The sequence below is a fragment of the Ctenopharyngodon idella genome, chromosome 22 (genome assembly GCF_019924925.1).
Source record: "Ctenopharyngodon idella isolate HZGC_01 chromosome 22, HZGC01, whole genome shotgun sequence".
Taxonomy (NCBI): Eukaryota; Metazoa; Chordata; class Actinopteri; order Cypriniformes; family Xenocyprididae; genus Ctenopharyngodon; species Ctenopharyngodon idella.
In genome coordinates this window covers 9,758,640-9,770,979 of record NC_067241.1, presented here as the reverse complement: position 1 = coordinate 9,770,979, position 12,340 = coordinate 9,758,640, and the positions used below count along the sequence as shown (strand labels likewise).

At 35.6% G+C, this 12,340-nt stretch overlaps 1 protein-coding gene across 4 annotated transcripts in view; it reads right to left on the bottom strand.

Moving 5' to 3' along the window:
* Positions 1-12,340, bottom strand: part of dnmt3bb.1 (DNA (cytosine-5-)-methyltransferase 3 beta, duplicate b.1) — a 48,416-nt gene that overhangs the window by 9,847 nt on the left and 26,229 nt on the right. For all 4 annotated transcript variants that reach the window (XM_051879004.1, XM_051879003.1, XM_051879005.1 and 1 more), the window contains 6 exons: positions 12,028-12,135; positions 11,295-11,436; positions 5,634-5,774; positions 4,580-4,624; positions 2,498-2,577; positions 2,035-2,147 (listed from right to left, as the gene is read on the bottom strand). In XM_051879004.1, the coding sequence (XP_051734964.1) occupies positions 2,035-2,147; positions 2,498-2,577; positions 4,580-4,624; positions 5,634-5,774; positions 11,295-11,436; positions 12,028-12,135 (629 nt within the window). The remainder of the gene's footprint in view (positions 1-2,034; positions 2,148-2,497; positions 2,578-4,579; positions 4,625-5,633; positions 5,775-11,294; positions 11,437-12,027; positions 12,136-12,340) is intronic.

Below are 12,340 nucleotides of genomic sequence, written 5' to 3'. Positions count from 1 at the left end.
AACATATTAATTTAGCATTAATCATAAAAATACTGATAAAATGTAATTAATAAATAAATAAAAATTAAAACATAGCTAATCATGCCTCTTTGTCCCACATCATACTGATATGTACAATACCGTTCAAAAGTTTAGGGTCAGTGAGGGGCATTTACAAGACACCCTTTTCAACTAAAAACAGAAAACATTTTATGCGTTTTGGCAGTTCATTTACACGACAACGGCGTTTTGGTAGCCTGAAAACGCAAACTTTTGAAAACGGGTTTCAAAGTGCAAGTTTTTGAAAACGGTCTCTGTGTAAACAACAAAAACGCGAAACTGTGAAAACAATGACTTCGTGCACATGCGCATTACATGTTCAGTCTATAGTGTTTCATCGCCATCTAATGGTCAGCCAGCAGAATACAGCGTTTTTAGTCATTTTCACGGATTCATATAAATGGGGATCGTTTTGACAATGGTGTCGTCTGCATGCGGAAAACTCAAAGGAAAAACTTCTCCGTTTTAACCATATCGTTGTAAACGTACCCTAATATATATATTATATATATATATATTTTTTTTTTCCTTTCTTTTTTTTTCAGAAATTCAGAAATCTATTTATTCTTAATGAATTATTTAAAATGACCAAAAGTGACATTTAAAATATTACTGTCATGATTCCTGTCTTGTGCTCCCCCGATCTTGTGTGGACTTTTATGTTATTTCCTGTTTTACGCCATGTTTTGTAGTCCTTTGTAGTTTTTCTTGTTGATTAGTTCTCTGATTATTCCCAGGTGTGTCTTGTTTGCCAATCAACACTTGTGTATAAATACCCCAGTGTTTCTCATGTTCTTTGTCTGGTCTTGTCCCATGTGGATGTTACGTGTTTTCTGTTTATATCATGGTTAGAATCTCCTGTTTGTTGCCTGGATTTACTTTTGTTGTTTTGTTTTAATAAAATAGTCACTGCATTTGGATCCTCCTCTCTGTCATTTCTGAACTGCCTCATAACAAATACAAAAGATTTGTTTTAAATAAATGCTGTTCTTTCGAACTTTTTTTATTCATCAAAGAATCCTGAAAAAAATTTATCAAGGTTTCCACTGCACAACTGTTTTTAACATTGATAATAATAAATGTTTCTTGAGCAGCAAATCAGTGTACTAGAATGATTTCTGAAGGATCATGTGACACTGAAGACTGGAGTAATGATGCTGAAAATTCAACTTTACCATCACAATAAATTACATTTTATTTTCATTTTAAATTGTAGCAATATTTCACAATATTACTGTTTTGCTGCATTTTTTTATTTATCAAATAAATGCAGCCTTAGTGAGCACAAGAGGCTTCTTTCGAAAACGTTAAAAAAATCATACCGACCCCAAACTTTTGAGTAGTAGTGTATGATTATTTGCAATTAATCTGCATATTATGTTGTTAATATGATTAAAATCTTCAATTGAGTAACAGCCCTTTAATAAATATATAACTGAACCTGCAACTGCATTACATTTGAAAAAACCAAATGATACATCATTCTAACATGCAACGACTACAGAAACAAGGAAAACATCTTAAAACTACTTACCACCTCAGACACTGCTGTAAATTAAAATCCAAGATGACACTCTTAGTAAGGCAAGATGTCAAGCTAAAGCTCAACAGTTCAACCAGTTTAATTGATTTATCAAAACTGGCAACCATGCACTGATATAAATACAGGGGGAAATTTGATGAATGTTTTTAATAACATCAGATGTGGCAACACTTGAGTTGTGATGAAGGTGTACTGACTAAATTGTATGAAAATTGATGGTAAATGAATGGTAAATAAATTATACACTTCTCCCTTAAAGAAAGTCAATATGCTGAGTAAGAGAAGAAGACAAACATCTGAACGGCTCAGAGATAATGGGAGGGAGGGGGGTGGTTGGGGCGGTTATGGAAATGAAGTGTGACAAAATGCCAAGACGCTAGTGGAATGAAATGCGAGATTGAGTGAGAGATTGCGGGACAAAAATGAGTTTGTGAGAAGCATGAGTTTCGTACCTGCAGCAGTTGGCGTTTCCACAGAGCAGCACCTCTCTGCCGCCACAGCACACGGTGCAGTACGACTGGTAGCCATCGTCATCGTACATGTAGGAGATCTCTAAATAAACATCCTGACACATTCACAAATAAAAACGTGTAAATAACTTAAATAGCTTAACATTTTACAAACCAGAGTCCCTGTTTGAAGCAATGTATCGTGTTGCTGCAAATAGAGTGTAATAGGATAATGCAGTGATGATGGAAATGATCTATGCTGAAATCCATATAGCCATGGCACTTCCTTTGTCCCCTTAAGGTAATCAATAGATACAACACTGGTGTCCAGGTGTAAGGATCGTGTGCTGTTGTTTGACGCTTTTATGAGCAATCATGTCAGCGCGTGTTAGAGAACCATGTTCCCAGACTCTCGAGTTGTGTTGTGTTCTGTTTTGAGAATGTGGAGAATAAGGTCAACTCTTACCTTGCATGTTAGGCAAAGGCCTCCTTCAAACAGCGGGTGGAAGGTCGCCACTCTCGTCTTTCCACAAGAGAGGCAAAACTCTGAAACAGACAAGCAAACATATTGACAGGAGTTATTCTTGGAACCTCTCTAGTTTGCTTCCTAATCTAAACAAAACCTGGTATTGTATATTGCAAATATTGTTGGCTCTTTTACAAACTGCTTTAGCTCCTCTTTTGTAAGTCACTTTAGATAAAAGCATCTGCTAAATGCATAAATGTAAAATGTATAAATGTAAACTGTATTCCATAGTTTGCTATCGCTTTCCTGCAAATGTATGTTTATGAATATAGCTGTGATGAAGGGCTTGACATTAACTTTTCTGCTCACCAGCCACTGTGGCTAGCCACTCAGCATTTTCACTGGTCACAATTCTGACATCGATACCATAGGGAAAAAATGCCATATAGATATTTTTAATATTATCTCATTATTTGGCAGCAGGTATATTAGGCTGCTGTCACTTTAAGACCTGATGCACAGATCCATTATACATACATAACTGACTGTGTTTATGTAAATACTCGCCAAGACTGGCATTTTGACATTATTTTGTGTGTATTTGACTGTTTAAGCGGAAAAAGCAGCAAAAAGAACTCAATTTAGAGCTGAGAGGTGGCTTTATGTGCGGCCACTTTCGGTGTGAGCACAAAATCTGCGGGAATGAGTAAAATTATGCACAATACACGCAATCCCACGCCAAAATTCAAACCCTGTAACACCGACAATATTCAACAGGAGCAAATGAAACAAGTGAGTGAGGGGAGGCGGGTTTGTGTGTCAGCTTGCTGTCAGAGAGATGAGAGAGCGAGAGAGCGCAGCTGGTGTCGTCTTAGTCTGCGGAAAATTAGTTTTGGAAGCATTTCAGATATTTCAATATTGATATGTATTGAAAAATCAATATTTTTGAGAGGCCTGCATTCACAGCAATGGTACTTCCTCTCTCAAGATCCTTAAAGGTACTAAAAACATATTTAAAACAGTTCATGTGAGTTCATTGAGTTCAGATAGAACCACTGAACTCACATGAACTGTTTTAAATATGTTTTTAGTACCTTTAAGGATCTTGAGAGAGGAAGTACCATTGCTGTGAATGCAAGCCTCTCTGAGCCATCGGATTTAATCAAAATATCTTAATTTGTGTTCTGAAGATGAACGAAGGTCTTACGGGTGTAGAACGACATGAGGGTGAGTAATAAATTACATTATTTTCATTTTTGGGTGAAAATGCGCCTAGGACTTTCGCACAGTACTGTACTGTGCGTGCATACACACACACACACATATATATATATATATATATATATATATATAGATAGATATAGATATATATCTGATATTAGCCAATAGCCAGTATGGCACTGATATATTGTGCATCCCTAAGAAAAATATAAACATTTTTACTGGCACATGCAAAAATACATTTGCTAAAAAAAACAATGTATTTTTGTGGTGGAGCCAGTAAAAATGTTTTCAGGACAAGTAAAAATTAACACCACTGGTGCTCGGGCCCTAAAAAAAAAAAAAAAAATCAGCCAGCAGAATCCTTACCGTTGAACCCTTGTATTGTAAGTTGCTCATTATGATCTAGATTTAAGTACTGTAATGTGGCAGTTGTATTTTTTGGCCTTTGTAGAATTTTTTTTTTTTTTCCTACATGATAACACAGTGGAGAAAGGCAGGAAATAACAGACAGAGGAAAACAGAATCAGAAAAGGACCCTAGGATTAAAACTCAACTGCAGCAGTGTATGCCAGAGCGCTGCCCACAAGGCCATGGCTTCAATGCTGTTAGGAGCCGTTCACACAGAACACATTTTTGCATATGACTAACACTTCTTTTCCATTGTTTTTCTATGTAAACATGCACTAGATGGATGTGTTTGACCACTGCACTTGTGTCTTTTTCAGTGTTTTGAACATGATACAGCGTTTTAAAAAGTTGCTTTTTTTTTTTAAAGCAAAAACGTGTTCTGTGTGAATGGATCCTCATGTGTTTTAATGGGTGAATGCAGGGCTTGTAACAGGTTGCAACACTACACACCTTCTATACTTCTGTGATTCTTCAAAACTTCATTGACCATTTGTTCTGAAATGCAGATGAAATGACAGTCATGAGCAACAAGTTGGAAGTTCAAACACATTATAAGAGTTAAATCTTGATGTCTTGTTCACATCAAGTCCAATGCTACTAAATTACGTAAAAGTATAAAATATCTAGAGTATGCTACAATAACTATGCACATAAAGCCCAATATTATATTTGAATTATTTACATGCCTGAATCAGTTGTTCAGAATTTCAAATAATAAAAAAGATACATATTATTTTGAAATTTTGTACTGTTTAAAGGAGCTCACTGTTACTGTTAATCTTGTCACACATGATTTACTGCAATTTAGACATCAATTTATTATCTATATCATTTAAAGGGTTAGTTCACCAAACCATGAAAAAGCTATATATTAATTTATTTATTTGAATTAATACTTAATAAATTAGAAATAAATCATTTTAAAATAAATAAAAAATAAATCTCTAAATTAAACACTTACTTTAGATGGTAACTTGTAATCATTTTACAGTATTGTTCACAAATAAAGAAATTGTTTGAAAAAATACGAATAAAAAGGAAGTAAACACTGTAACCAACAGAGCACTCAGTAATCTGGCAAGTTTGTGCGCACTGGGAATACATATTCTGTTCATTCATCAACTGAAAACAGACTAGACTAATCGATTCTTGGGATTTAAGAATCAATATCGGTTCGTAAAAACGAGAATCGATTAAAATCGAGAAATCGATATTTTTTACCCAGCCCTATTGTCTATACAGTATATCGGTCGACCACTACTTTAAATGGATGGACAGAAATTTCAGGGTTTTTTAAAAAAAAAAAATCTTAAATCTGTGTTTTTTTTTTGTTTTTTTTTAAATCTTAATCTGTGTTCTGAAGATTAACAAAAGACTTATGGGGTGAGTAAATAATGACAGAAATGTCATTTTTGGGTGAACTAACCCTTTAACATCACATTTAGAGTGCAGAAATCGGTTGTCACCCATGAACAAGAATAGTATCCTTAGTGTGAGCTCTAACCTCTGCTGTAGACGTCCTCAGTGCCAGTTTTGGCCTTACAGAGGCTGAGTCGAGCTCTCTTAGCAGAGGGGGGGAACTCTGGAGGGCTGGAGTCCAGCAGTGCTGAGCTCTCTGAGGCCATGGGAAAAACACAATACTCAGCTGGAAGAGACACAAGCACACTAATATTACAATCAAACATGCTCACACATGCACTGTGAATAATGACACTTAAATTTCATAGATCAGGCACTTAGATAATGAAGCAACTTACATACGTATTGTGAGAACTACTTCAGTATCTAGTTAGTAATTATCAAGAATGACCATATCACTACAGCATTACTTCATAAAATAAATAAGACACTTATATAATATATATATATATTAGGGCTGTCAATCGATTAAAATATTTAATCGCAATTAATCACATGATTGTCATGAGTTAACTCGTGATTAAACGCAACTTAATCGCACATTTTTATCTGTAATCTTTACATTTTTTATAGCTGTACAGGGCGGGGTTTTATTTCTTATCTCCATAAATATATCTAGTAGGAGAGCTAATGCAAGGGCTAGAAATTAATTGGGGTTATCCTTTGCCGAAACTTCCTCGTCATCATGGAGAGAGCAGTTCATGGTTGCATAGCGACGACAGACGCCACGGGAACGCAAGCTTTGAAAAGAAGGAGAAAGCGGCGCGGCTGCGCTTTCCAGCATTTTTAGACGCGACATGTGAACGGGCTATGGGCTAGGCCACGGGTTCAAACAGAAAATGCGTGCTGCGTTAATCGTGCATTAATAAAATTAGTTCTGTTAAAATGAATTTGCATTAATGCATTATTAACACGTTAATTTTGACAGCCCTAATATATATATATATATATATATATATATATCGTAATTGCTCTGAAAATAATGTCACAGTACAAAAAAAATCATAATCTTAAAATAAGTTTAATTTTCTTTAAAGGGGACCTATTATGCCCCATTTTACAAGATGTAAAATAAGTCTCTGATGTCCCCAGAGTGTGTATGTGAAGTTTTAGCTCAAAATACCCCACAGATAATTTTTTTTATAGCATGTTAAAATTGCCACTTTTTGGTTCAAAAACACACCGTTTCAGTGTGTGCCCTTTAAATGCAAATGAGCTGCTGCGCTCGGCCTAAGAGGGCGGAGCTTCAAGAGCTTGTTCTCCCCTGTCAGGATTCAGTCAGGACGCACTATAATGTCAGAAACTGCGAATGTATGCTGCATGGAGATAGAACAGGTATAGTTTAGTTCAATTACGGTTATAATTTGTATTGTCTTCTTGTTTTTATCCACTATATTAGTACAAGCCTGTTCGACTTTAATGAATGAGTTTTATGACGTTTATTGTACTTCACACAAAATATGAAGCGTCTGTTTTCACTCTAGAAAATCACTGTAAGAGCTTAATAAAACACAGTGCAAGTGTGCATTAAAATATTATCCATAAACTCTCTCTCTCTCCCTTGCATTATCATCAACATACATAGCGAAGTACACAGAAACACTCGTTACAACTAACAGTAAACAAATATATATACCTTTTCAGGTGGTGCTTAATAAACTGGTAAACTTTATATCTGTAAATCAACTCCGATGAATTGTAATAAAGTCTCACCTTCATTACTGCCGTATCCAGTATCACTCTGGAGACTGTAAGCTGGATCATGAACAGTTACTGATCTATCCTTGAGTAACAAATTTTAAGCACAACCTCTGTTTTGTATTGTCCCTTTGTATTGACATTCGTTCACAAAGAAGTCTGGTGTGAAATGATTCGCGCAGACATAAACGAAATTTCGGTAGAGTTGAGGGAGCATTTTCTTTGAAAACAAAATTAATCCACCTCGTCTTCAGCGGCTCAGATTTCGAGAGTAAATTGAGAGAGCTATGTGGATTAATCCATCCAGCTACAGAACACCTAAAACGCTTGGGAGACGTCAGTGCAGCAATGGCGGACTGTGTAAACTTGCTGTGAACTCGCTCAGGGCGGTTCTATGTTAAAACTGCAGTGTCTGTCAACATTCGTGGGCGGGGCCTGTGGCTAATGTGACGTCACACTGCCAGGGATCTGGAAACGGCTTGTTCTGAGACACTGCTTATGATTTATGGGGATTAAAAAAAAAGGAGTGGTTGGATTTTTATCATTATAGAGTGGTTGTGTACACACACTGCCAACACACATTTATAGCCAAACACCATGCAAAAGTGAATTTTGCATAATAGGTCCTCTTTAACCAAAATATTTTTTTTTCCTTTTCATTTTGTGGCAAATTATGACAAAGACATTGAGAAACTGACCAAGATAAATACAGCCATTAACATGCAGACAGACAGCTGTTAGATTCTTACAAACCACATCTGTAATAGCTGTGGGAAAAAGCCAGCAGTCTATAAATCGTAAAGTTATTAGATAGGCTATTTCCTCTTTCTAATTCCACTGTAAGACCACAATACCAGAGACTGCTTGCTCATCTCTGCAGTGGTTCAGAAACATTTTCAGTGCCTTGATGCTAAACTCAAGGTTTTACCCTTAGGTTTTACAGCCCAAAATTGACTATATGAAAACACATTTCCAAAAATTATAGATATGCTAGATACATTTTAACTAGAATGTTTAAGAAAGATACTAAAGGACCTGATAGACTTGTTTAAATGAGATGAGACAAGACACACTAAACCTTGCAAACAAATGACTGCACCAGCTCAACTTCTGTTGTGGGTCTCTGACAGGGACCTTGAATGTTGCCTTTAGTTAATGTAATGTCAATGAGCAGAAATGTAAGACATTTTAAACTGCACATATAAATATGCTTGGGAGGGCTTATGCATGTAAAGGAGTCACTGAACTGATCTATTACTCACAGATTTTCCTAGATTACATTTTAATAACACTGAAACCCTCTGAAACCATTGTATAGCCCACCATAAGGTGCTCTCCTGAAAACTCAAGGTATGGACATTAAAATATGATGGACCAGCTCTAATGAATCACAAACAGAAGTTTATGATCTGACACTCTAAGCTGGTAAGTGTGAGAGTGTAACCTGCTAATACCTGACTGAGCAATGATGCCTGAGGGCCCTGCAGCTTGATTTTAAAGCAACACCACAAATACTTTATAGCGAGATTTCCACAGAATCTGAACACCATTTGTTCACAAAGTTTTTTTTAATTACGCTTTTAAAGTCTCAGCTCCATTTATAACACATCAGAGCAGAAAATGTGAAAAAAAAAAAAAAATACAGAAATTAATAACCAGCAATTCTTATAAGCTTTTGAAAACCAAACAACTTGATTATTTGTATTAGTTGTACTATTAGCTATATATTGTTATATATTAACTGCTAAATATGTAATTAATAATAAATGTGGTTGTTTATGTTACCCTTTTATTTTGAGGTTTTTTTTTTTTTTTTCATTTCTTGGTATCTGTTAATACTGAATATTTAATTGTTCATGCACCCTTATTATTACATATAGATGACCTTTTTAGCCATCTAAACATTCACTTGAAGTTGATCTTTAAAAACTAATAAATAACAGTTATTATTTTTTTCTTTAGCAAATGATATACATATTTGGTATTGCACCACATCTGCTGTGTATGGCAAAAAAAAAAAGACCTTGGTCGTAAAGCCGCTGTCTTGCAACTCAACTACAATGTGAGACTACAAATGAATTCATAACATTCCCTTATAATAACAGCTTTGATAAGTGGAGAAAAACTTGACCAACAAGTTTACAAGTTTACAACATTACTTTCCTGTTGCTAACATTTTCTATGACTTAACAAGATGGCAATGCTTGAAACTCTGCCAGTAGAAACTGCTTAATCTGTAGGGCTTTTTGTAGAAACCGCTCTAACGGTTTTAAGTGCGGTTTTAAGAGTTTGTCTTTTCATGTCTCGTGGTGATTCACATTACCCATTTATTTTAATATTTTGTTCAGTTTGTGTATTCAGTGGCTGTAAAATTGTCTGAATGCCCCTTAAACCATGCTTTAAACCATTGTGGCATCTGCAAGCTAGTGTTAATTTTGTTAGCTATTTTTTAATTTAGTCTTAGTCTTAGTCCTGTGTCAAATATACTTTTTAGTAGAGATGCACCGATACTAAATTTCTCTGCCGATACTGATAGCCGATTATTCAGAATGATATCGGCCGATGACGATACCGATAGTTTGGTTTTTCTTAAGGAAAAAAAAATCTCTCCTAAATAATGTTGCAAACTATACAGGGAACCCTCTCATTTGGTACACTACAATATTAGAGGTTACAATTAACAACAGAGGTATTATATTCAGCTGCTGTTTATTTTCAGATATAATAATTACACTCAAATAAAACCTGAAATGTTTGTATAAAACTTAGTATCACGTAAGGTAGTTTTCATAAGCACTTGTTGTCTTCAATGCAAATTTACACAAACATATAATTAACAGTAAATAAGCTCCTCTCTAGTATTTTTTATATATAGATAGCTAAGGAACTGTGAACACTGGAAAACATTCCTGAGGTAAATGTGACATGATGTGACATTGTTCACAAGCTGTTTTATTGACATCTTTCCGCGGTTAAAACACAAATAAAGTGATTACATGAGACATGATACATTCCAGTAAGTTGTACTATATCTTTCAACATACCTTTGATGTTCACGCATGTTTTTCGAGATGTAACTTGTATTGAAGAGGAAGAAAAGGTTTGTGCTCCGCGCTGCCGCCTGAACTGAGGCGTTACAGCGATCTGACACGTCACATTTAAGAGCATCAAAACACCATTTATTGTTTGAATTTCATGATACAAATAATATTTCAAGTAGCAAAAAAAAATGCAGACCTGGCAACGCTGGCTTGAACTACGGGTGATTCACAGGGTCAAAAAGAGCCTGCTTTAACGTCACTATTTTTATACTGTTAATGCATTAAAATTCAACACAAGAGTGATTTTTTTCACAAACAGCATGTATGAGTTACAGTCTGAACACGTTTTTCTGCACCCTTTTATACGACAGGATATAATCGGCCCTGATCATCGGCAGTTTTTAAACAATCGGCAGATGGCCGATAGTGATAAGAATAGCTTTTATCAGCCGATACCGATTGTTGGCCTATACATCAGTGCATCTCTATTTTTTAGTTTCTATCATATTTAGTCAACATTGTCATGTTTTTGTTTAGTCAAGTTTTAGTTGACTAAATGTCTGGGCATTTTAGTCTAGTTTTAGTCAATGAAAACTTAGTCAAACTGATAATGATTATTTTGCACAAAATTATAATCGCAATGATTGTTCTCATTTGAGAAATTTATTTTTACATTTCATCACAAATTCACAATTATTGCACTTTCACCTATAAGCACAAACTCATACACATGGTTTATTTGACCTCATTTACTATACTGATGTTTTAAACGCTATTTAAAAAATACTAAATTCACAAAACTTTTTTTTCTGGTTCTCAGGAGGATATATACCCCCTCTAGTCATAAGCCTTTGTCTGTGTCTGTGTTTGACCCTAAGCTTAAGCCCTTTTACTCAAGTACTTTTTTTTTTTTTTTTTTTTTTTTTTTTTTTTTTATACAACTGCATAGATTGAGTGTGAGATCTGAGATGCTGTCACAGATGGCAGTCATGATGACGTGTACTCACCTGCGTTCTCTCTGGGTTTCAGGCCCTCCTGACCTTTGGGCATAAAGCCACCATGAGCCCAGTCAAGCATGGGCTTTACCTGTTCTTCAAGACTGTCTGACTCACACGGAGGAAAAGTCTTCTCTGCCCGTATACTAGCCACCTGAGGACACGCAGATAGCAGGAGAACAGTATGTCAGAGTAACTGTAAGAAAACAGAAACCATCCTGGAAACAAATGTCTCAGGTGGAATAAAACCAACTATGTGCACTGTGTCTAAAATAACATACATTCAGTAAGACTATCCTCTCAGTCGAAATAGAGACAAATTGCAGATATTAATCATGCTGTAGAGAGTGGGGTACAAAAACAGAGACAGAGGGAATGTAAAGAACAGCCAGTCCTGTCATTCTGGTGCATGTCTGGGCTTGGATGCTTTTGTTAAGTTTGTTAGGAGGTACGATTCACAGAGAGATAATTAAGGAAGCTCTGGGGAATTCCAGACTTTCCAGATGAGTGTTTTCCCAGTCTACTGTTTATCTCACACACAAACACATGCGCACTTCAATACGTAGAAGTGAAGTCCATGCTCCCCTCCCAGATTTTGGAAGAGCAGGTGCATATTTATATAACTGTTTTCTAATAAATTAACTAAAGATGTTGTAAAATGCATAGTTGCAGCTAATTGCCCCATAGGCAAAAATTGTTTCCAAGTGCTATATAACAATGAACACAGACTGCTCTCTGCTCTCACCTCCAGGGCCTGGAAGATCGCTCTACGATAGGAAGCCAATTTGGTGTAGGATGACTGGTTGAAAAACTTTGGGAAGGCTGTGATGGAATCGAGTTTGTCAGCAGACACCTGCAAAATACACATGACACCGGGGTCAGAAAGTAACCAGGGCTCAGGGCAAGCATGTGCGCATGTTAAGTTAATAATTTAATTGTATATGTAATACACTCTATGTGTGTGTGTGTGTGTGTGTGTGTGTATATATATATATATATATATATATATATATATATATAGTCTTCAATGTTTAATAATGTAAGATTTTTTTTCAGAG